General features: G+C 41.5%; 1 protein-coding gene across 1 annotated transcript in view; it reads right to left on the bottom strand.

Annotated features, from left to right (window-relative positions):
- The window catches only part of LOC122803163 (short transient receptor potential channel 2-like), a 1,104,815-nt gene that overhangs the window by 747,094 nt on the left and 334,650 nt on the right, over window positions 1-23,071 (bottom strand). Inside the window, exon 5 of the mRNA XM_044072780.1 lies at window positions 11,198-11,445. Coding sequence (XP_043928715.1) covers window positions 11,198-11,445 — 248 coding nt within the window. The remainder of the gene's footprint in view (window positions 1-11,197; window positions 11,446-23,071) is intronic.

The raw sequence follows: 23,071 nt of genomic DNA, 5'->3' as shown, positions 1-23,071 counted from the left end.
CATTTTTGCCTAGCAAGGGAAGCAGCTGATGAAGAGTTAGCATCTTGAATTTTGGGATTACCAAAAATGTGTTTAGGATAGACAGGTCCAGGATAGGACGCCAGGAATGGTCTTTTCTGGCCACCAGGAAAAGTCTCGAGTAGAACCCTTACACCCATTCTTCTTCTGGGACAGGGTGAATAGCCCTGATGCTTAAAAGAGAGAAAACTAGCTTTTGAGCCTCTGCCCACTGATTTGGAGGTAGGTCTGGCCAACCGTTTGGGGTTGGTAAGGAGTGGAAGTGAAATCTGTATCCTTGGGAAACTATATTTAAAACCCATTTGTCCTGAGTAATGAGTTCCCAATGTTTTGCATGCAGGGCAATCTTTCCCCCTAAAGGAACATTCAGCTGAGCAAGGCTTGGAAGGTTTAAAGGCAAGTCATTGAGACAATTTACCATACAGTGCAGTCTTACTATTCCCTGTTTGGAAGTGGGAGCCCCCCCCCCAACTGCTTAGGCCTGTGAGTACCTTGGGACTGAAGCCTGGGTGGTCTGCTGGTTCTGGGTTTGGACTGAGAAGGCCTGAAGAGGCAGGAAAGGACCATTTCTTAGAGGGTCAAGGCCTACTAAATCAGGGAGGCTGTATTTGCAGGAAATCTTTAACAGTTTGCATAGATTTAGCTTTTTCCTCCATCTTTTTAAGTACTTCTGCTTTGTTGCCAAACAGGCAGTCTTGGTTTAAGGGAGCATCCAGTAATTTAGCTTTAACATGATCTGGCAAAGATTGCTCCTTAAGCCAAGCATGCCTTCTAAGTACAGACCCAGTGACAGCAGCCCTGCAAAATGCCACTAATGAATCAAAACGACATTGCAAAGTATGGTTTCCAACTTGTTCAACAGAATGCATTAAATCCTGTAAATCTTTATTTTCACCACAGTCAGGAATCAACATAATTTTCTGTTTAAGCAATCCAATAATGTGCTGCTGATACTTTAACATATGAAACTGGCAGTTTAAGGCCCTAATGGCCAAGGTTGCAGAAGTGTATACCTTCTTACCCCATCTATCCAGTGCCCTGGAATGTCTATCAGAGGGGGTAGGATTTTTGGCAGTAGTAGCCTTAATGCCCTTGGGTCCCTGTAAAATGGTCGCAGGATCTGCAGTAGGATTTTAGGAACTTGAGAGAGTCAGGTACCCTGTAATACCGGTCAGGTTTTTTGGGAGCAGGAGGTAGAGAGTCAGGGGCCAAACTAGATTCCGAGAAGGCATCATCTACAATGCCCAGTACAGGAGGGATAGCTAAAGGCCTGTGTTGAAGCAGGCGTAAAAATTCCCTAAGCCACTTTTTGGAGTCAGAGTAATCCTGGCTTTCCTAGCAGAAATGCTCCCCAAGAGTATGCAAGGTTTCACCAAAAGAGAAATCCTCTGGAGAGGAAGCAGACAGAATTGAGTCCTCTGCATCACAATCCTCATAGGCAGATAAAGGCAAATCCTGGTCATCAGAGAAAACAGCAATTTCAGAATCCTGATCAGAACAATCAGAAGGAAAATCAGTCCTACGTCTGGGGAAGGATGGCTTCCCCTGACTGGAGTGATAAGGTCTTCATTTGTTTTTTTTTTTAGGCATAGGGGCCTGACCATATGGTCTGGGAGCCGGTTTTCTAGGCATGGATCGAGTTTTAGGCCTTGAAGAAGATGGCGTCTGCTCAATATGCAAGTCAGTAGGCCTGAATACACCCTCAGAAGCCGGTGCCTGCACAGCGGCTCTGGACCCATCCAAGGTAGAGACATCCGCAGGTTCCACATTCGAAAAAGCATCTCGCGGCATATTGGACTCCGAATGGGTCTCAGTAGAGGCCTGCGAATCTAAAGTAATGGGTATCAGGGGTGCGAAAGCACCTCAATGGAGTACCAGCAAACTGGCAACTAGCTTAGGAGAAGCATCGTCGGCAGCTTTGGACCCAAGCGGTCTGTCTCTGTCTATCTTTGCATTTTTTGGAACATCGGTAGTCAGGTGGCTTACCGAAGCCATTTCGGGATAACTGAACAGAGTACCAAAATATTTAGATGCGTGAATGAACCGACGAATAGTACAAGGTTTGAATAAGGCACAAAACAGACAGCGAGGTAAGTCATGGTCTGGGCCTAAGCAAAGAATGCAGTACGAATGAAAATCTTTGAGGTATTTGCTTTCCACAATAAATACAATTGTTAACTTTTACTGACATCGGTTTAGAGCAAGAAAAAGGATCCCCAATGGGGTACTTAGCTTAGTTGAAGACTTTGGATTTGAAACTCAAACGAAAATTTCAGGAGTCTGCCAACTGGCACTTCCGAATTGCTTCTGCTTCAGGCACTGCATGGCAAGAAAAACTGATGTAATGGCGTCAGCTGCATGCTTTATACACCTGACTACTTGATGTCATGGAAGATGAGACAGCAACCGGCGCAGGACCCAAGACTTTGACAATCAGGCAGACTGAGGGCTACTGAAAGCAGATAACCCAAATGTGATAACTGCAACAGTGAAACACGAAGAACATCCTGAACAGAGGTCGGTTGTTGAATCGCAGTGCAAAGAGGCGAAAAACATCTATGTGACTGCTAATGGCAATAGAGACTAATGTATATAATATTTCTGATTACATTTTATCTGATGCTGAAAATTATGTTTTGAGCAAGGGACTTGCATTCATTCCAAGTGCAGGGTCAAGTTTTAGTGACTGTGTGTTAGATTTGAGAATGTTTGCCAGAAATGTTGAACTGAAACGCATTTATGGTGCAGAATCTGTTCCTAGAGACTGTACTCTTAGGTAACAGAGTACATTTAACCCCCATGTCAGTCAAGTGGTTGAAACTTTTATAAAAATCTGTGAAGATGATATTTTTAAGTTTTTGAACACAAAAAACAAGCATGTTTTTCATAACATGAACTGGGAGCAACACCAAGCACCAAGGACACTTAGAGAATACAAATATAATAAAACCTGCTGACAAGGGAGGGCAGTTTATTATGAATAGAATTCACTGTTCATGACTACGAGTCCCTTAACAACATAAGAACACTAACAGTTAACACCAGTTGATATTAATAGGATTATTGGTAAAGTTAAGCATGAGTTTTCCAAATTAAGGTTAAGTAACCGTATTAATGAAGACACAAGTTATATTGATTGAACATCCTGTTGTTCCATTGTTCAAAGCTTTACCAAAAATACACACAGATCCCAGGAACCCACCATTACGTCCAAATGCATCTGGAAGGGGGTGGGCTACTGAACATGCTTCTATATGGGTAGAGGCGCATCTAAGAAGGTGTTTGGTTTCTGTACCCAGAATATTAAAGGACACAGCTCATTTTTTGCAATCTTTACACAGTCATTTGGGTCCGAATACTGACTGTAAGGATTATTTGTTAGTAACCCTGGATATAAACAGTTAGTTCACAGTAATTACAAAAGAATATGGCTTGACTGCCATTGAGGCCTTTTTGCAACAAGCACAAATCTTGAATCAAACTATTATTGACAGTGTATGTTTACTGTTAGAAACAATTATGATACATAAAAATATTGTTGCTCAACGCACAGTCTATTATCAGAGCAGGGGGGTGACCATGGGCACTCCCTACGAAAACTCATATGCCAACATAGTGTTGGCATGTTGGGAGGATCAAGCAATATTAAAGGCAAACCATTTATGGAGGGAGTACCAGAGTTCCTGTGTCCCTGTCCAAAGCAGGAAGACATTGTCCACAAAACGGACATAGTAACAGCTTTATGAGTTTGTTACATACCTGGAAAACACCACTGATTTTTTGAGGTTTAGTATTTCACTCTCGGATACAATTATAGATTTTTTTAGATGTCAGAGTGATGAAAAACACAGAGCAATGGATTGAGACTGTTATATAGGAAGGAAATACTCTCCTAGCCTATGATGGTATGCACCCCAGATATACATTTAACAATATTGCTCAGGGACAATTTTTTCGAACATCTAGGTTATGTACTAATGATGAGACAATATAGAAAGAAGTCTGCAGAATCTATGGTGAACTTACCTTGAATTACTCTGAATTATAGTATTGAGTTACTTTGAATTATAGTAACAATGTGGGGGGCATATGTGACATTCGACAAAACTGGAAAATCTTGTTAACTGATAGAGTGAAGGCATTAATAACTCAGGAACCTACCTTTTGTTTTAAACCTAAGAATTTAAAGGATTTGCTCTCTACAGACCAACAGGGGGTCAAGTAAACCTGTCATGGGGCGACAAGGGAATTCCCCTGTAGATATTGCAAAGCTTGCCGGTATATTAGATGTAACAACACATTCATCCATCCACTGTCTGGAAAGAACTATTAATTGAAAGAATATGCTGTTCGACCAGCAATATTATATACTTGGCTGACTGTATGCAATGTTGTTCATTTTATGTCGATAAAACGAATTGTAGATTGAAAGACAGGGTGTAACAACATATGTCAGCTATATGTACAGCCAATACACATAATGCCCTGTATCAGCATGTAAAGCAGTACCCTGGGCATGCATTTTCTTTTATGGTTTTGCAGGTCATCCTACCAGGAGTGTGGGGGGGGGGGTGTGATTTGAGAAATATAACAAAATGTAGTGAAACTAGATGGATAATCAATCTGGGCTCTGATAGAGCACCTGGCCTGAATGGTGTCATTCCGATCAAGCCTTTTTTAAAAAAGAGGAGGGGCTTTGTAATGAGTCTTTGATTGGTTATGTATTTTAAAAGGTGTTCAAAAATTTTGTATGTTGTCTGAAGAAGGGTTTTTAAACCTGAAAGCGCTAACCTACTGCATTGTATTAAACAACTGTTCTTTTTATTAAACTACTGTTTATCAGCCTGGTGGTCTGGATTGTCTTTTTGCTGTTGGAATTTGCTGTGAAGCTGGACCTCAAGTATGAAGTCTACAATTGTGTTTAATGACACAAGTTTGTTCAGGATGACCATCTGAAACCAGGGAAAATGAATATGCTGGTTAAAGCTGCTAAAATCCTGAAAGGGAAAGAAATCATTTGTCCTCCTTGAAATCCGAAAGAGACAACAGCAAATCTTCAATCCTGTCTCCAAAAACTTTTAGTTATGTACTTACCATAACTTTAGATGTATGGGATCCATCTCGCCTACATTCTCTACAGATGGGTTCGGAGCCGATCCTCGGCCTCACTCAGCAGCTATACAATAGAATGCAGTCTCTTATTGGCTGAGTTACCTCGTATCCCAGGATGCACCACTACTGCTTCCCCAGATCTTGTTTGTCCGCACACATGCACACACACATAGACTGTTGTTATAACATTGCCAGGTATTTCAAGAGAGGAAGAAGTTGAATTCGGATCGTCCGGTCTCTTCTGGTCTATGAGGCAGGGGGAAGGAGGGTGGGTTATTAGGAATGAGATGGATCCCATACATCTAAAGTTATGGTAAGTACATAACTAAAAGATGTAATGTGATCACAGATGGGACAGCGTCCCTAGCACCTAATTCCTGGGTGGCTCACTGGAAAAAGCTCCTGAGAACCGTGGAACTAGATGCCACATCCAATTTGTAATGAGAAATACAGGTGTGTAGAGACCAAAATGTCACTAATAGAGAGTTTGGAATGAAAGGCTGCAGTGGCCATAGCCCTGGTAGAATGAGCTTTCACTGGAACTATAAGCTCCTTATTTGAAATGAGATAAATATGACTGATACAGTCTCTGATCCACTTGGCAATAGTGACTTTCGTGACTGCTTTGCCCAATTTACTATCTGAAAAGGACACAAACAGTTGATCTGATTTTCGTGCTTGGTGTGTCCTATCCAAATAGAAACGTAATTGTCTGTGCACGTCTAAGCTGTGAAAGGTATATTCAGCTCTGTTTGAATACTTAGGGAAAAATAATTCCAGTGATTGTTGCAAACAAAAGTTAGAACAAACTTTTGGTATAAAGGATGGGTTTGGTCTAAGAGATACTCTATCCTTGTGGAATACCAGGTATGGTGGTTTGACACATAAGGCTTGAAGTTCTGGCTGATGTAATAGCAACTAGAAGAGCAGTCTTCCAAGAAAGAAATTTTAAGTCACAGGTTGCTGCCGGCTCAAAGGGAGATGAGGTTAATGCACCTAACACCACGTTAAGGTCCCACGGTGGTGCAGGATGAGATATAGGGGGCCGTAGAAGCCAAGCTCCTTTAATAAAAGCTTTGCACAACTTGTTGCTCATTAAAGGTGGTTACGCTCTCGTGAAAATTGGAAATAGCAGCCAACTGAACTTTGATGGTAGACACCGAACAACCTTGGTTGAACAGGGAAGCTAAAACTTCAGAACCTAGGCTGTCATAGGGTCTAATCCTCGGAGTTGGGCCCAAATAGCAAACCTCTTCCATTTATTGCTATACATCTTTTAGTAGAAGTCTTGTGGGCGAGGACAAAATATGCATGACTTCAGGGTCGAAAGAATGGCTCCTAACTATGGTCGGAAGAGGAGTAGCCAAGCTGCTAACTTCAATGAATGGAGGGACTGATGGAGCTGTCCTGACTGATGCGTCAAGAGGTCCGGAACTTGGTCCAGGAACCAGGGACCCTCCAATGCATATTTGTGAAGAAAGGGGAACCAGACTTGACTAGGCCAGTATGGTGCGATTAGAATCATTTTTCTGAATCACCTTGGGGAGAAGGGAGACCAGGGGCCAAGCTTGGACTAGAGCATCCTTGGGGATCTCCCCCGGAACTGGGGCGAGAGAGAAGAACTGCTGGCATTTCGAGTTGAGGGGAGTTGCGAAAAGATCACAACAAGGAGCTCCCCATCTCGTGAAAATCTGTGTTACCACTCTGTCGTTCAAGGACCACTCGTGAGGGGAGAAAATAGTCCTGCTCAGTCTGTCGGCTATCACGCTGGATCTCCCCGGAATGTGTGTTGCCACTAGGAAACGTTTGGTAGCAATTGCCCAATCCCATACATTCATGGCCTCTCTGCAAAGGGGGTAAGACCTGGTCCCTCCTTGCTTGTTTAAGTACCAGACTACCGACATGTTGTCGGACTGAATGGCAATCGTACCCTGGGGGAGGTGATCGTGCAGTGCTTGCAACGTTAAAAGCACCGCCCTCATTTCCAGGATATTGATGTGGAGACTACTCTCGTCTGTGTGCCACGTGCCTTGGACCGACCTGTCCAGATAATGTCCCCCCCACCCTGTCTGCGGTGGCGGGAGTGGACGAGAAGGGTTCGCCCTAGATTCAGGTTGGAGGAAAGAAGCCGTATCCTGTTTGCACGTCTCTGTGATCAATATGTGGTGACTGAGGGGAAGGTCTTGATAAGACCACTGGACTGATAGGAGCCACTGGAGTATCCTCATATGCAACCTTGCCAAGGGGACCAGAAGAATGGTGGCCAACATGGAACCCAACAGCTGCAGGACCATTCTCGCTGGAGCGTGACGTCTGAGGAGTAATGCCCGAACCTGAGACTGCAGCGTTGCTATCCTTTCCACAGGAAGATAGACTCGCATCCGTCTTAAGTCTATTTCTGCACCAATAAACAGAATACGCTGCGATGGCAGCATTGTCCAATTGAAGGTGATTCCTAAGGAGTTGCCTAGAGAGATAGTGGCTGCTAGAGATTTCAAGAGTAGATGCCTGGAGGTGGCAGTTAGGAGCCAGTCGTCTAGGTATGGAAACACCTGGAATCCTAGACTTCTCAGGTGAGCAGTCACCACCGCCAAACATTTGGTGAACACCCTGGGGGCTGTGGTGAGACCAAAGGGCAGTGCAGACTGGAAATGACTGTCTCCCAGGCTGAAGCGTAAGTGTCTCCTCGACGCCTGATCTATCAGAATGTGATAATAGGCGTCTGAGATCTATGGAGCACATTCAAACACCTTTCTCCAAAAGCGGGAGAATGGATTGCAAGGTGACCATCCGGAATTTGGACTTTTTCACTAATCGGTTTAACTTGCTGAGATCCAAAATGGGCCTCAAGTCCCCGGTCTTTTTTGGTACCAAAAAGAATCTTCAGTAAGTCCCTGATCCAGCCTGATCTGCGGGGACAGGTTGGATGACTCCTTTGAAGGCTGGCTGCAAGATCCCGTTGACTGGGTGGCGGGTCCGGGATTCTTTGGGATGGTGGGGGTTGAGAGAAGGGAATGGTGTAACCTCTGGCGATGATTCGGAGCACCCATTGGTCAGTGATATTTTCCCAGGCCTTTAGGTGCCTCGAATGACCCCGACTGGCTCGCTGCACAGTCGGGTACTCCTTCAGGGATGCTGGAAGGAGGAGGAGCCACGAAAGGACTTACGGTCTCCAGTGTTGCGGGGCCTCCGCCGCCTCTGGTCTCCTGAAAATTCCCCTCCTCTGCCTCTAGAAAGTAAGGCTTTTGAGACTTACGGAACCACATTTTCCCTCCTCTTCAAGTCTTGGGATAAGGTCTGAAGGGAGTGGAAAACCGGCAGTTAAAGTCTTACCCTCCTGTTCGCAGCGAGTCAATGTGTTCTTTACCTTGGGTCCAAACAGTGAGGACCCCTCAAAGGGGGCGTCGGCAAAGGAAGACTTAAAGGCCTCCGCAAAGTGACACAGGCGTAGCCAGGCTTGTCTCCGTAGAGCAACACCTGTTCCTGCCGCTCTGCTCGCTCCTTCAGTTGCAAAAGAAATGAGCCTCATGGACGAGTTGGATAACGAGGACAGGGTAGCCAACTGGGAGTTAACCGTCTGGGCCAACTGCTCAGGTAAGTTACCAGAGAGGATATCTGAAAGCTCCTTGACCAGATCCCTCTGCAGTCTCGTAAAATGCATCAAGTAGTTAAGAGACCTTAATGTAAAGGTCGCTGAAGCAAGGGTACACTTCCCGTACCGATCCATGCTCCTAGACTCCTTATTAGGAGGATGGACGGACATTGAAGCCTCTGCCACATCTTGCTGGGTGGCAGATGCCACCACCAAGATATCTACAGCCACACCTTTTGAAAGAAAGTCCTTATCAGGGGGAGCCGAAAGGAATTTATTGGGGCGAGCTGGCACTGGTTCAACAGAATCGGTGTTCCGAGATCAAATCCAGAAGCTCATCGGAGACACCCAGGAGGCGGAGGGCTGAGCCCAAGGCCTTGAGGAAAACAGACTCCTCAGCAGAAGGGTTTGGACTGCCAGTCGCCTCGTTGTAGGATCTCCAAGATGTCCATAAAGGATACATCATCCAAGGACGACTTGGGGACCCTTCCGCATCATCGAGGTCGGTATCCAAGGTGAGAGACTCATCAGGAGTCGGCGTGCTTCCTCTTACCGTTTCTTCCTCGGAGGTTCCTCCAGCGTTTGGAGGGACCTCCAGGAAGAAGTGAACCCCAATGGGGTAACCTCAGGCCCAAGGGCTCCGCTGTCGTGAGACAGGGGATTGCAAAGGAGCCAGTCTCCGTGCCAAGGGAAGGTGGTGGTGAGATGGTAGAAGTGGCCAGAGAGGATTTGGCCAAGGCACTCCTCATGGCCTTGAAGGCGGGACCCCAGAGTCCTGGGATGGTTCAACCCCAAGGCCACAACAGCAGTCGGAACTCCCGGCACCGAGAGGAGGCTCGAACCGGATCGGTCCCGCCCCCTGGGGCCGACAGAGGAGGGTCCGCGTACCGAACCTCGACCCGAAGGGCGGGGTTGGAGTTAGGGTCGGAACCGACCCGACAACCTCCACCGGCTCCACCAACACTGACTCCAACGCCGCCGGAGCTGTTGGAGGAGGAACCAAGATAGCAGGATGGGAAATCGGCTCCGGAGCCGACTGGGCTGGAGCCGAGATCAATTTTGCAAAGACCGGAGACTGAAAAAGCCTTTGAAGCACCCTGTCTACATCTGAATCAGACATCCTCGACGACCGAGAAGAGACCGACCGGGTCCGAGTCAACTTCTCCGCCGGCTCCGTATGGGTTCGAGAAGTATCGGCGCAGAGGGAGATTCCACTACCACTGCAATTTTCCTCGGAGCCGATGGGGACTTCGGCACCGAAGGGGAAGAGTCTGAGCAGGCAACCTTCATCGGCTCCGAAGGCAGTGGAGCAGATGGAGATGACTCGCCTCGACTCCAAAGCCAGAGGAGTCGAGGCTGGAGACATCGAGGCAGACCGTTCCGCACTCGGCTCTGAAGTCCGTGGAGCCGACGGAGAAGCCTGCCGTGACTTTTTAGCTGCCGGATCCGACGGGCTGGTCGGAGCCGAAGATTTTTTTCTTCCTCGAAGGGGAAGAAGAAGAAGATAGGGCTTCCTCAAAGGAAGGGGTAATAAGCCCTTTCAAAATTAATTTATTTTTCCTCTCTTGGAGGAAAAAGCGTGGCAAACGCTACAGGATTCCTGGAGGTGCTTCGGGCCCAGACAATAGACACACAAAGAATGGTCGTCCGTAATGGACATTTTATAATTACATTTGGAACATTTTTTAAAACCTGATGGTCTATGTTCCTTCGACATGGCTATCTAATTTAAATACACTAAACATAAAAAAAAACTACTCAAACGACAGCCTAGACTCGAACTAAAACGCCTAGGATAGGGCAAGGCCCCTCTAACTTAAACGGGATCACTACCACAAAAAATACAATTTTACCACAAAAAACTTCAAAAACGCAGTCACACAACAACAAGTAGCTGTTAAAACAGCTTTTGGGTAGGTTTTAGCACAAAACTAGACAGAAATAATCTGACTAAGAGGCACTTAGCTCAGCCAAGTCCGAGACCACATCTATGCTTCAGAAGCGGCAAACGAGATCTGGGGAAGCAGTAGTGGTGCATCCTGGGATACGAGGTAACTCAGCCAATAAGAGACTGCGTTCTATTGTATAGCTGCCGAGTCGGAGCAGAGGATCGGCTCCGAACCCATCTGTAGAGAATGTAGGCGAGATAGGATCACATTACATCAACAGTTTCTTAAATCTACTTGTCTGACAGCACCATAGAAGACAAGACTATGTAAAGCTTAACGGTAGCTATAATATAAGCTTAGGTGATCCAGGCAAGTGAATGCAAGGCTACTGATAATGACAAGATTATCATAATTACTTAGAACAGACCAGAGTGTCTTAAGGTGATACAACTAAATCACACTGATATGTCTTGTATTCCTGGGAGCAGTATGTTTTAGTGAAGCACACTAGTAAACAAAATTAAAGTAGATAAGGCCCAAGGTGGGGGGGGGGGGTAAAAATGAAAAAAAAAAATTTTTTACCAACCTACTATGCAGTTAGTCCTATCCAGGTTACTCGGCTGTTCTGCATTTTCAGACACACCAGAAATCCTCTTACTAACAGAAGGGCTCTCACCACTCTGTAATGGAATGTTCCGACTGCATCTAGATTGTGCTGCAGATATTACCATCTTGGCAGTGCGACTCAGACAGACTTTGTTCCCTAGACGTGAAGCAGAATTTGGATCCATTTGATGTAGTCTGTTCTTTAGCTGCTGCTCTGAAGGACTCTCCCTGCACAAAAGAAGAATATATAAAGTAAGACCATAATTTGCAGCGTACATCTATTAATTCTAAAGCCCTTTAAAAATTATTTTTGGATCACTGAAGTGTCCCTGCACAGCACACTTCCAAGTCTTGCTTTGGTGGCTCCTACAATGTTTCCCACATCTGTTTAGTAAGACAGTGGGTCTCAAGAGACTTCTTTTGGAAGAGTTTATCTGCACTTCAGGTGTGCACACCCACAGAAGGGTTCTGAAGAGCAGGTAAAGAATTGAAACAAGTATGTGCTAGAAAGTAGAAATATCACACTTGCATCAATTCCCTGTTACATTAAGTTCACTTTAATCACAGAGGAATGGTAGCCACATTTTGATGCAACTCCTAATTATGACAAGCATAAACTGACATAGGACACAAATTCCAACCTCAGGGCCTTGTAACAGTGCATAACATTAAGGAAAAATATAAATAGCACAATTGCAAATGTAAAACTGTATAGAGACACAAAGGGCAACACACAACATGGTGGCTCAGTGATTAAGATCTCCCTCAGCATAGTCTTGTCAGTGGTTCAAGCACGACCTCCAGTTACGGTCTGTGGAGTTGGCATTTGTTTCCCCAAGTCTGCATAGGTTTTCTTGGGGCACTCCTGTTTTCTCCCACATCTCCAAAATGTGCCATTTGACTGGCTGCTCTAAACTTTCCTATATATTACACTTACCCTTGCAGCCTGGATCACAACTAAAAAGTTTCTCAAGGACCAGCTCACATACCCAGTTGACAAAGGAAAAAATATATACCCTCTGCAAAATGTGCAATAAGCTGTAAAGTAAAAAGAACCCTAACTGCCTTGAAGAAAGCACAATTTCTATTCGGAATATCTATGCTTTTGCAAATTACAAAGCTAAATACAGTGTTTTGTTTATGAACTTCCATCCCATGAAACAGAGGAGATAGGATTTAAAAAAAACAAAGGTCATACTAGGCTGTTGATTGGATAGATAATTTGGTGCCAAGCCAAGGAAAAGTCCCACTATTTGCACCTCTATATTAGAAGCAAATTTCACTACTTACTCCCTTCCTTCTATGAGGGATGGGAGACCAGACTTGGGATGAATTTACAATTTCCCATCCACTCACTAGGCTGTTTTTGAATTCAGGTCAAGCAGCTCCTTTGCTTAATACAAAGGGGAAAAAGTCTGTTCCAGAAACAGGAATTATATGAAAAATACCTATCCTGTTAATGGATTCTATATGTTACAGTAAAGGTTTGGTTCTTTTGAGCAGGTTTCATGCTGCTACTTATTTTGTAAATATGTAGGAGGTAATGCAGACGGAGTCAACTAAATATCTGCAGGCAAGGCAGAGGTCATCTCTTAAAAAGACTACATTGAAACTGCAAAAGGAACTATTCAAGATCTGTATAGCATATGGATGCCATGATCTAGTTCTTTGTGAGGGAATCAGTGGAGTTTTTCAAGTTAAGCTATATGACTGAACAGATATTTCTTCTACATAAAAGGAAGTTTTAATCCCACTGTAGTCTTTATCAGATCCATAATTTAATATAATGTTCCTTTTGGTATATATAACTCCAATGACCAACTGGGGTGGGTAGAAGGACTTTGACAACAGTTAAAAGTTCATAGACTACAAATGACTGTGTCAGTATTATGGGGGGTGGGCTGCTATGTGGTAGGTGCATGGATGCTTATATTTACCAAAGGACACGATACACTTTTTGTCATTTATCTTTAAGCCATGGTCCTGGCACCAACTTTTTATAAGTGTTTGACCCGTGAACACAAAAATAAGATCTCACAGACATTGCTGTAAACTATTCCATTCAAAGCCCCAGTGGGAATGATGAAGCCAAGGAAATAAAGTAATCAATGAATTTTCCACTTCTGCACTGATCAGCATAAAGATAAAACAGCAGCTCTCATCTAGGGAAGAAGGGTTATTTTCCCCTCAAAGCATCACACACTATAATCACTTAGCTGATAAAGCGCTGTCACAACATCCTGCATGCGTCTCTAAATCACCAAAATCTTGCACAATTTTACCATCAAAGATTGGTGTGATCCATGTTTAGAAACAAAAAATATAATGCAAATGGGAATAGGGTCAAGGCATTTTGTTCCACAATGAGTGCGACCCAAGTATTACAATTATGATAGGTAATCTGAGAATAAACTGCAAAACTCATCTAAAAGAATATAATCCTACTATATTACTACTTTTTATATATTTTTACTGAGTTTTCACAAACATAAAATTTGCCTTCCCACAGCTGCAATGGGTTAGCTTAATTCTGTATATGTTTTTGTTTGCACTGTTCCATTTTACAAGGCATCTCTATTTCACCATCTCTAAGCATTTCCCCCTCTTTCCTCCATGGCTCCATTTGTTATTTTAGATACAGTTCTCCTTGCGTATAATCATTGCATCTTGCAAGTCTTTTCTTGGCAATAAATATGCCCCTTCTGATCATCTGTATTCTTTTCTTGATCTTATTTTGTCAAATTCTCCACAATTTTTCTGAAATTTCTTCCATCTCTCAACTAAACTCTTTTACCTCGCCATACCTCCCCATTCCACTATTCCCCACCAATTAACTTTACTTCTCCTCCTTCAATCACCATTAAGCAATTCGTCTTCATTAATCCCCCTAATATTTTATTCTTTCTGCTGATCTCTTCCAATACCCTCCCTTCCCATCCATAGCTTTCCCATATTTTTCCTTCAGGGTCAGTGTTCCACTTTACTCCTGCTGTCCATCCCACCTCTTCAGACCCACTTCTAATACATGACTAATGCTCCCCTTCAGATTTTTCCTTCTTTGTTTTTCACTTTTTCCCATCCTGATGTCCAACCCCATTTAACCACTGATGGGTGTTTCATGCCAAGGCATATCTTGCAAAGCATGGTGTTCCTAGTCAACATTCCTCACGGACAGGTATTCTCTTTTTTGTTGCTCTAACCTGCCTCATTTCACACCCACCTATTACATATTTTTTGCATCACTCTGATGCACTGCTATTCTCCTATCAAAAGTGTGTGACAAATTACTGCTTCTTAGAAGAGTACAGTCATCAGAAAAGTAAAGTTCCTATTTACCCTGTAAGACCATACTTGTCTTAACATAAGACATCCTTATACTCTAGAGATGAATATACTTGTCAGTGTTTTAAAAATCTAATTTCTTCTGTTTTAAAAATCTAATTTCTTAAGTTCTGGCACAGATCCATACCCAGAAATTAAGGCAACAAATTGGCATGGTCAAGCGGACATGAATTGCGAGACAGATAGTGAAATGGTCAGGACTGTTTGCAAAAATATTGTAAGAAAAATAACCTTTTCCATATTTAAACTAAATGCAAAAAATAAAGTGCAAAACCATCAAGACAGAGGTAGCACATGCAAGCAGTGGATGCTGCTAAAAACTGCATTAAAATTAAAACATGGTGGGTAATGTGATGTTTGTTAAAGCAGTTCTTAATGTTAGCAATATTTTTGTATTTGTATCATAAAAGCCGTGTATCCCATAGGCAAACAAATGTTTCCAACTTATACAGAACATTAAAGCGCACAACTTTGGCACCAATACCTGCCATCTACAGTAACTTGAACCAGTACCTGCTATCTACAGTAACTTGCACAGTTTTGTTAATGAATTTTTTGTAATATTCTGAAGATATTATACGCATGATTTTAATTGTCTGAAAGTGTTAATTGGGGTAGAGCACATTAGCTATAAAAGCACCAGGTAATACCAAAAGGAGGAGCATATGTTGAAAGGTATGTATTCTGAACTTCTTTATAAGAAATTTGGTTTGGAAAGGACCAGATTTGGTAAGAAGATCCTTAATTTCTGGGAACCAGGAAAAAAATCGCAAGTAAAACTATATCCCTTCCTCTTCTGAAGGAAGACTTTCTACAGCAATTCAGTAGATAAGGTCAGTAGATCTACATCAGGATAACATTTGCATGAAAGGTGGGAAAGTCCTACACTTTATCATGTGCCAATAATTCCTTTAACCAAAAGTTTGTGATCGCTTCAAATCATGCGCCCCTGAAAAAAAAAAGATGGTCTTCCTCGTAGGGGTGAAGAGAGGACAGGGGGAAGGGACAGGGTAATGGGCTAAAACTGTCAAAATTAAGAAGCATTCTTTTGGCTGGGAGGAAGAAGGGGTTTCAATAGCTCTGCCTTGCTGTCTGCCTAAGCTACCGCCTCCTTTGCATCAAAAATGTAAGGGTCTTTCTTTTTTCGTGTACTCAAGATTTTAAAATGTTATCGATGAAAGAAAACTATGAAATGGGGGTGGGTGGGAAATGGGTACATTTACATATTGCTGATGGAAAGATTTTGCATTTACAGAATGTAGCAGTAATGGATAGAAAGAAGAGAATGCTCAAACATGGGGTAGCACCAAACATATTAAATGGTCTTCTGCCCTACAATGAAAATAAAAGTGTGCCCTAAGAGAATATATGGGCAATGTGGGGAATTAGGATATTCAGTAAGGAGAGATATAATGCACTGGAGAATATTTGGAATAGGATGGATATTTCTGATTCAACTGTGACAAGTTAAGTGACTTTGAAGAAATTGAAATGGGTAGAAATTTGCGGACCAGGTCACCAGTGAATGGGGTTCTAGGTTTAAACCATTACTTGGGGCTACAGAAGTCATAGTAGACCAAGTCCACGAGGGTGGAAAAGATTTTTCACAGGCAATGGTGTTAACTCATGGTGAAACTTCTGCCAGAGTTATTAAAAACAACTGGACCATGTTTAAATGGAACAAAGATTTATTGACTGTTATTGGTAGTGAACCTTTTTTCACTTATAAGATTAACAGTAATCTAAAAAATTTATTGGAAAATCCACATCCGATCAATAAAAGAAATATGAAAGGGACAACTAAGTGTGGGGCCTGTGACTACTGTAGGTACATTAATGATACCCCCAAGGTAAAATTGGGACCTTTTGAAATTGAGGTTTTTTTTCGCTACAGGTTCATGTACAACAGGTTTGGTTTACCTTGCCATATGTAAAGACTGTGGATATTTTTATGTGGGGAAGACGGAAAGGAGATTGAATAGAAGGATTTATGAGCACTGTTATAGCATTACAAAAAAGGATGAGAACAATGCACTTTTTAAGCATATTATTATGAACCCATCACATTCTTTTCAATTCGGTATCCTTGAAGTAGTTAGTAAGAATATTAGGGGTGGGGATTGGACCAACAAATTGCTTAGGGCAGAGGCAAGGTGGCAATTTAAATTAAATGCTACTGAAGCCCCAGGTATTAACACACAAGTATTAAACCTGAACTAAAGTTTAGGGCATCTAAACTTTAAAAGCTTTTACTTATAAATATTTTATAATTATTTCTTTAATTTTTTACTTCCTTTTAAGAAAAGTTACATTTGCACATATTTTCTCTTTAAGGTACATTTTATTGTTTGAATGTTATTATACCTAGGTACTTTCACTTTAAGAACTAATTACTGTTGATTAATGGAGACAGCTTATTGTATAAAACTGTAAGAAAGGAATGGTAAAATGTTCTGATGAAGTCTGATGACGAAAGCGCTTGATCTATTTGGATTGTATTGGATATTTTTATACTTGGACATTTTAAAGGTTTGAATAAAAAAGTTTCTATCCGGGTTGTAGGAATTTGGCTACAGAGTGGTTGTTTTTATATTTATGGGTAAAAATGTTGTAAATGAAAAGGTTGTAAATAGTGAAATGCAAAGTTTGCATGTGCATGATAATATTAACATGCAAAATGAAAATTACAGACATCCTTTAAATAACACTGATCATGAATTTATGAAGACTGTGCAAAAATATATAAAAATTTGAGGAAAGTAATTTAATGATGGTAGGTACGATACAGAAGTGAAACAGTAAATATTTAGTAATTCTGACTGTGTACCGTAACAGTAGAGAAGAGACGGAATGTAAAATGGTAATACGTGATGTGAAAGAAGCACATGGTACATAAATCATAGTATTATGATAGTAACGTTGAAAGGCTGTCATGAAAGAGTTACTGAGACATGATTTGCAGCAAGCAGAGAGTACCCTGGAACTGCAAGGTTTCAGTGCCTTCCACACTAGTAGCTCCACAGACAAGGACTAAAGGCAGAAGGTATCTCAATATACACCAATAACAAGCATACCTCTTAGTTTGGTCAAACAGCATGATGCATGGGAGTTCCCTCATGTGCAGATCACCACAAACAAATTCCCGTACTATATCCTAGCCATTTGCAGTGCACCCTCCATATCCCAAGAAGCTCACAATACATACTAGGACCTACTGGATACACTTACCATCCGACCTAACACCGCACTCATGGGAAATTAATTACCAGTCTATAGACTGGAAAACATACACCGCCTCAAATCTACAGGCAGACACTCCAAATACAACCAGCCTGAGCCAACTAGTGAATACGCCCACTAGAAGCTCCAACATACTGAACCTCATACTCAAATATGGTAAGAATGTTGCATTCTCCCACCCCCATCCTTCCCGTTAAAGTCCAACCATAAACATGTCTCCTTCAAAATCAACTCTATAACCTTAGTAAAAACAGCAACGATTAGGAAATATTCCACAGCAAACTACCTTTTATTAAGTGACAGTTTGTCAAAATTCAATGCCCTTCCAAACCCAGAGAACACAGCAGCCTACAATGAATTGCTTTCAGGAGCGCAGTACAACCACGTCAATGGCTGCTTACAGGCTGCTGTACCTACCAGAAGTAAGCACAGTACAATTCCCAGAAACAAAACATCCTGGTGGCATCACAAATTAAACAGGATATATAAAAAAAGAAAAAAATACAGCAAAAATCAGGAAGGGTAATTTCTTTAAAAATAAAATTCTCTCAGCAAAGTAAATAGGCATTTAAGAGGGCTAAATTAGGTCAAACAAAACCAACTTTGAGGTTAAGTTAGCCTCCCAGGTAAAAGATAACCATAAGTCCTTTCCAGCAAATAGGCAGAAATGGTAGTTAATGCCACATGCACTGAGCCTGGTGATAACGTGAACCTGTTAGTGAACAAATTCAGTTCCAATTTTACCCCCAACCATCCCCCAACAAATGCCCTCAAACATAACCCCTCCAACAATAACTAGGAATGCATGAACTGGCACTCGCTAAAGCCAAGAACACACCCTCAATGGGCCCAACACCTCCAAGGACATAGGAGAACTCCAGACACTGGACTGACCCAAGTTTGACATTATCAAAGGATGGTTATGCTTACGGAACCTGGTGGACCTCTGACAAGGTCACTAAGGTATTGGATGAGGAGAAAGCAGTGCATACACAGCCTGCTTAGATCTAGCTAAAGCATTTGATAAAATACCCTACTCAAACATTGTAAACAAACTTATGGAACTAGGCATAAACCCCTTTATAACACAATGGATAGCTAGCTGGGTCAAGGATAGGACCCAGGAGGTTAAGACTGGTGAGGCCACCTCCACAAAGAGGTTGGTTACCATTGGAGTTCCTCAGGGCTCTGTGTTGGGCCTGCTATTCTTTGGCATCTACTCGGAGGTCAAAGCCAGTGTCAAAAACCTCTCGCTGAACAAGTTTAAGATGAATACAAACTGGGAGCATTCAGTGAATCCCCTCCAAGACAAGAACCCCTTCAGGAAAGTCAACACAGACAAATGCTTAGTGCCAAAGCCATGGTTTAAATACTCAGTGCAGAGAAATGTGTTATAGTACCTTTTGGGAACTCTAAACACCCTGGTTAACTACGCCATCAATAAAACACCCTTAAAGCTGATTCACTAGTCCGGGATCTAGGAGGCAGTAACTTAGCATATGACCAACATATGTCCAAGGTAGTAAGAAAATTTTTCTTCGTTATTCTGCTTATAAGTAAGGGTATGGCATCTAGGTAATCATACACTGTACTCTGCCCTCATCAGACCCATCATAGAGTATAATATCCACTTTGATATGTAGCTGACCAGACACATGAAGCAACTGGAACGTCCACAAAGGATTCTAACAAAATGAATACAGGAAGCAAACAAAATGTCCTACACTGATCAACAAAAATGCCCTCTCTTTTTATTCTGCATCACACAGACTACCGAGAGGTAATCTTTACCTAGAGTACAACACATCCCTAGATCCTGTTTTTATGAACCGTTTGCACAAACACAAAACAAAAACATTAGAACTACTAGACCAAAAGACCTAAAATTTGGCTTGTGGCACAAAAAGGACATGCTGGAGACAGCTACATTTCCCAGAGATCCCATTCTCTGAACAGGCTCCCCCATCCATATCAAGAAGAGTTTCTCCCTAACCCCAGTGAAGTACAACTTGAACCAATTGATGGGCGACTGGAAATTCACCACTGGTCTGGCAACTATATTTTGATCAATATTGCAGTCAGTAAATCATCCCCTATATAAACCAAATTTGTGGATTACATTTGGGTTGCACGGCTAGGCATATAAGGGCCCTAGTGGTAAGTCAGCCTTGTATACACCTATGAACACATGAACTGCTGAGGTTATTAAAATCTACAGTATAACAGTTATAGTGAATGTAGGGACTAGTGAGGAAATTCATGTTAAAAGGGGTGCCAAGCATGGATAGCCAATGAGTTGTATATTATTTCAAGTGGTAATGAATGCAGTTGTACATAAAAGTAAGGTAAAGTAATGAACAATGCTTTGGAATTTGGAGAAGATATAAATATTGATTTATATGACTTATGCAGATGATCAAGTAATGGTGGTTAAGAATAATGTATGAATAATGGAAGCTACTGTGGACGTGGGAAGGCAACTACAGAAGGTGGGAATGAATTGCAATAAAAAGAAAAATAAAGAATTTGGAAACAGTACCAGTGTAGGACAAATATATTTTTCAGAAAATATGATTAGCATAATGGGCTTAAAATTTGGAAAAAGGGATGTTATAATTAAACAATGGAGAAATTTCATGGAAGAAATTGTGAATGTTACTAATACATGGAAAATGTTTAAATTAACATATGCTAGAAAGGGATCCTATACATTCTTACATATTGAGCAAGTAAGATTACATGAAATATATATGTCCTTATTACAAAATTAGTGGAACTAAGAGAGACATTTTCTTTAATATGAGGACAGAGTACTATGAAAAACGAGAGTAATTTACTGTGAGTGAAGATGGGAGATTAGGTTTAGAAAATCTAATCATGCATCAACATTAAATACACTTGCATTGGGAGTTGAATAAAATTAATCTAAAATATGATGTACTGGGTAGAATTTATTGAAAAATACAATACATTGTGGAACATGGGGAGAAAAAAGGGAAAATCATTTTGTGATAAAATTGAGTATTTTATGAAAAAAAATATGGCAAATTAAACTGGATAATGTACTCTGTACATGATAATTATGGTATGAACAAATAATGGAAATATTATGTAGAAGTGTGGTAGGATAACAGTTAGCAATTGAGGGCATGAGTAAAGGAGGAAGAAAAAGGTTCAAGTACCCCCCCAGAGGCTGCTGTCAGAAAGATCACCCAGAAAAGGACTAATGAATTATAAAACAAGCTAATGTAAGGTTATATACTGTCTGTAAGGAAGTCTATGAAGCATGCATTAAGATTTTGAGAGGGTTAAAGCAGTGTAGTGAAAATTTAAATGCGAATTTAAATAGGACAGTTTTAGAAATATAAACAGACAAAATATGAGGCATATGAAAATGTTATATTCCAGCAGACAGACTATAGAGAAATTGCGTTCAACTGCTATATGGATGTGAAGAATTACTTAAATTACAGGACAGCAATAAAGTGGTTGTGGAAAAAAAAAGTGTGAGGAGACAATATCGCATAATTATGCAATGTAATGAGCTGTTTTTGAGCAGGTCTAGTATCATATTACTGCCAAATGTAGATATTTTGAGAGCATATAAAATGTAACTGTTGTCATAAAGCCCTACATTCTTTTTGATAAGTGCTATGGGATCTTTTATATCTACCGAAGCTACCACCAACTCAGACAGATGGGATCTCAGTTAAATGTTTCATCTGACAGATGGCACATTCAGGAGAGCAGCAATCCCTAATGCCACAGACTGCAATGTCAATAATGAAAAATGAATCCAATTACCTGAGGTGGAAGAGAAACCGCAACCTTCTGATCTTCCAGCATTAAAGACAAATGTACTACTGGCTGCACCATTGGCATTTTCATAATTTCCCTTACTTTATGATTGGTAATGCAATTAACCTCTTGTGCTGCAAGATGCAATTAACCTCTTGTGCTGCAAGCTGTGCTGAACAGAACACTGAGCTTCAGCAATCCCACATGGTGCTAATATGCAGCTTATGCACACTGCTTAAAGAAATGTGAGTATAGTTTACAATGAATTGACAAAGTATGCACAATAGGTCATTGTGGTATGGCATTGTGTGTGTGTGTGTGTGTATATGTGTGTGTGTGTATATATGTGTGTGTGTAGAAATAAGAGCAGTTCTGCATCACTTGTAGTAATTTCGGAGTATGTATGTCATTTTGTGGGAGGGGATGCCAAGTGACTTGCATGCTTTGTATTTTTCTTGTACCATTCACAGTTTAACTTTATAATAAACCATCAAAGGTACAGGAAAGGTACTCCAATTGTCGCATGTCTCATATATTCAAATGAGACAGGCATGGAATGCGTTCAAGTCGTTTATTGTACATAAACACATCAGGAGCTGTAACTTGTAAATATACTTTATATACTTACTGACAGACTCATTACTAACACACTCATGTGCATCTCCATTCAAGCTTACATTCACACTGATGGACTACAGAAAATGGCACTAATCTCACATGTGCTGTCTAGCTACAGTGGCCGACTAGGTTCAATACACACTGATCTACATCCTCCCTCTTCAAATTTGTTCAACATTGCAAATAAGAGAACGACAGTTTTGTTGTAGTGTTGAGAAAATGTCTACCTTTTAACTGACTTCTCAACACTTCAACAAAACTGACTTCAAGTCCAAGCTGTTGCATATTTAGGATTCGGTTAGTTACACAAATTCTGACTGGGTTTAGCAACAGGGACAGTCTCTGGAGATTCTCTCAAAACTGGAACATCAGGGTTTACAAAGTTGTTCAAATTCAAAAGGGCAGTGTGCTTTCTTCAAACAGCTGAAAAGTCACTCTAGGAATCAGAGTTGTCAGCATGGGCAATCTACTGCATCACTCGTTCGGAGACTGGTAACAAGTCTACGATTCCTTCTGAAATCCATTCCTTCAGATTTTATGATTCAAAATCTCGGTTCCTCACAAATACTCTTCACAATTCCCTCAGGGTCATATCCTTTGGATGTTTGCACTCTCGACTTCTCCTTGTAGTAAAGGTTTAAGGGGTTTACTGGTCTTACCATAGTACAACTTTTGTGACAGACATTTTTTTCAAAAATTGAGCCTTGACCACTCTGTTCTTTGCGTTTGGTACCAACAATTTTTTGCCGATTGGAAGAGTTGTGTCTGTCTGGACATCAGTCTCTGAGCAGGTGAACCAAGCAAGTTGTCTCAAGGAATGTTTCTGAGATTGAGCAAGTTAGGGAAAACATTGGTA

This window comes from Protopterus annectens, chromosome 5.part1 (assembly GCF_019279795.1).
Source record: "Protopterus annectens isolate FY-2018-M chromosome 5.part1, PAN1.0, whole genome shotgun sequence".
NCBI lineage: Eukaryota > Metazoa > Chordata > Ceratodontiformes > Protopteridae > Protopterus > Protopterus annectens.
Note: the sequence above shows the minus strand (reverse complement) of the source record. Positions and strands in the feature narration are given on the sequence as shown.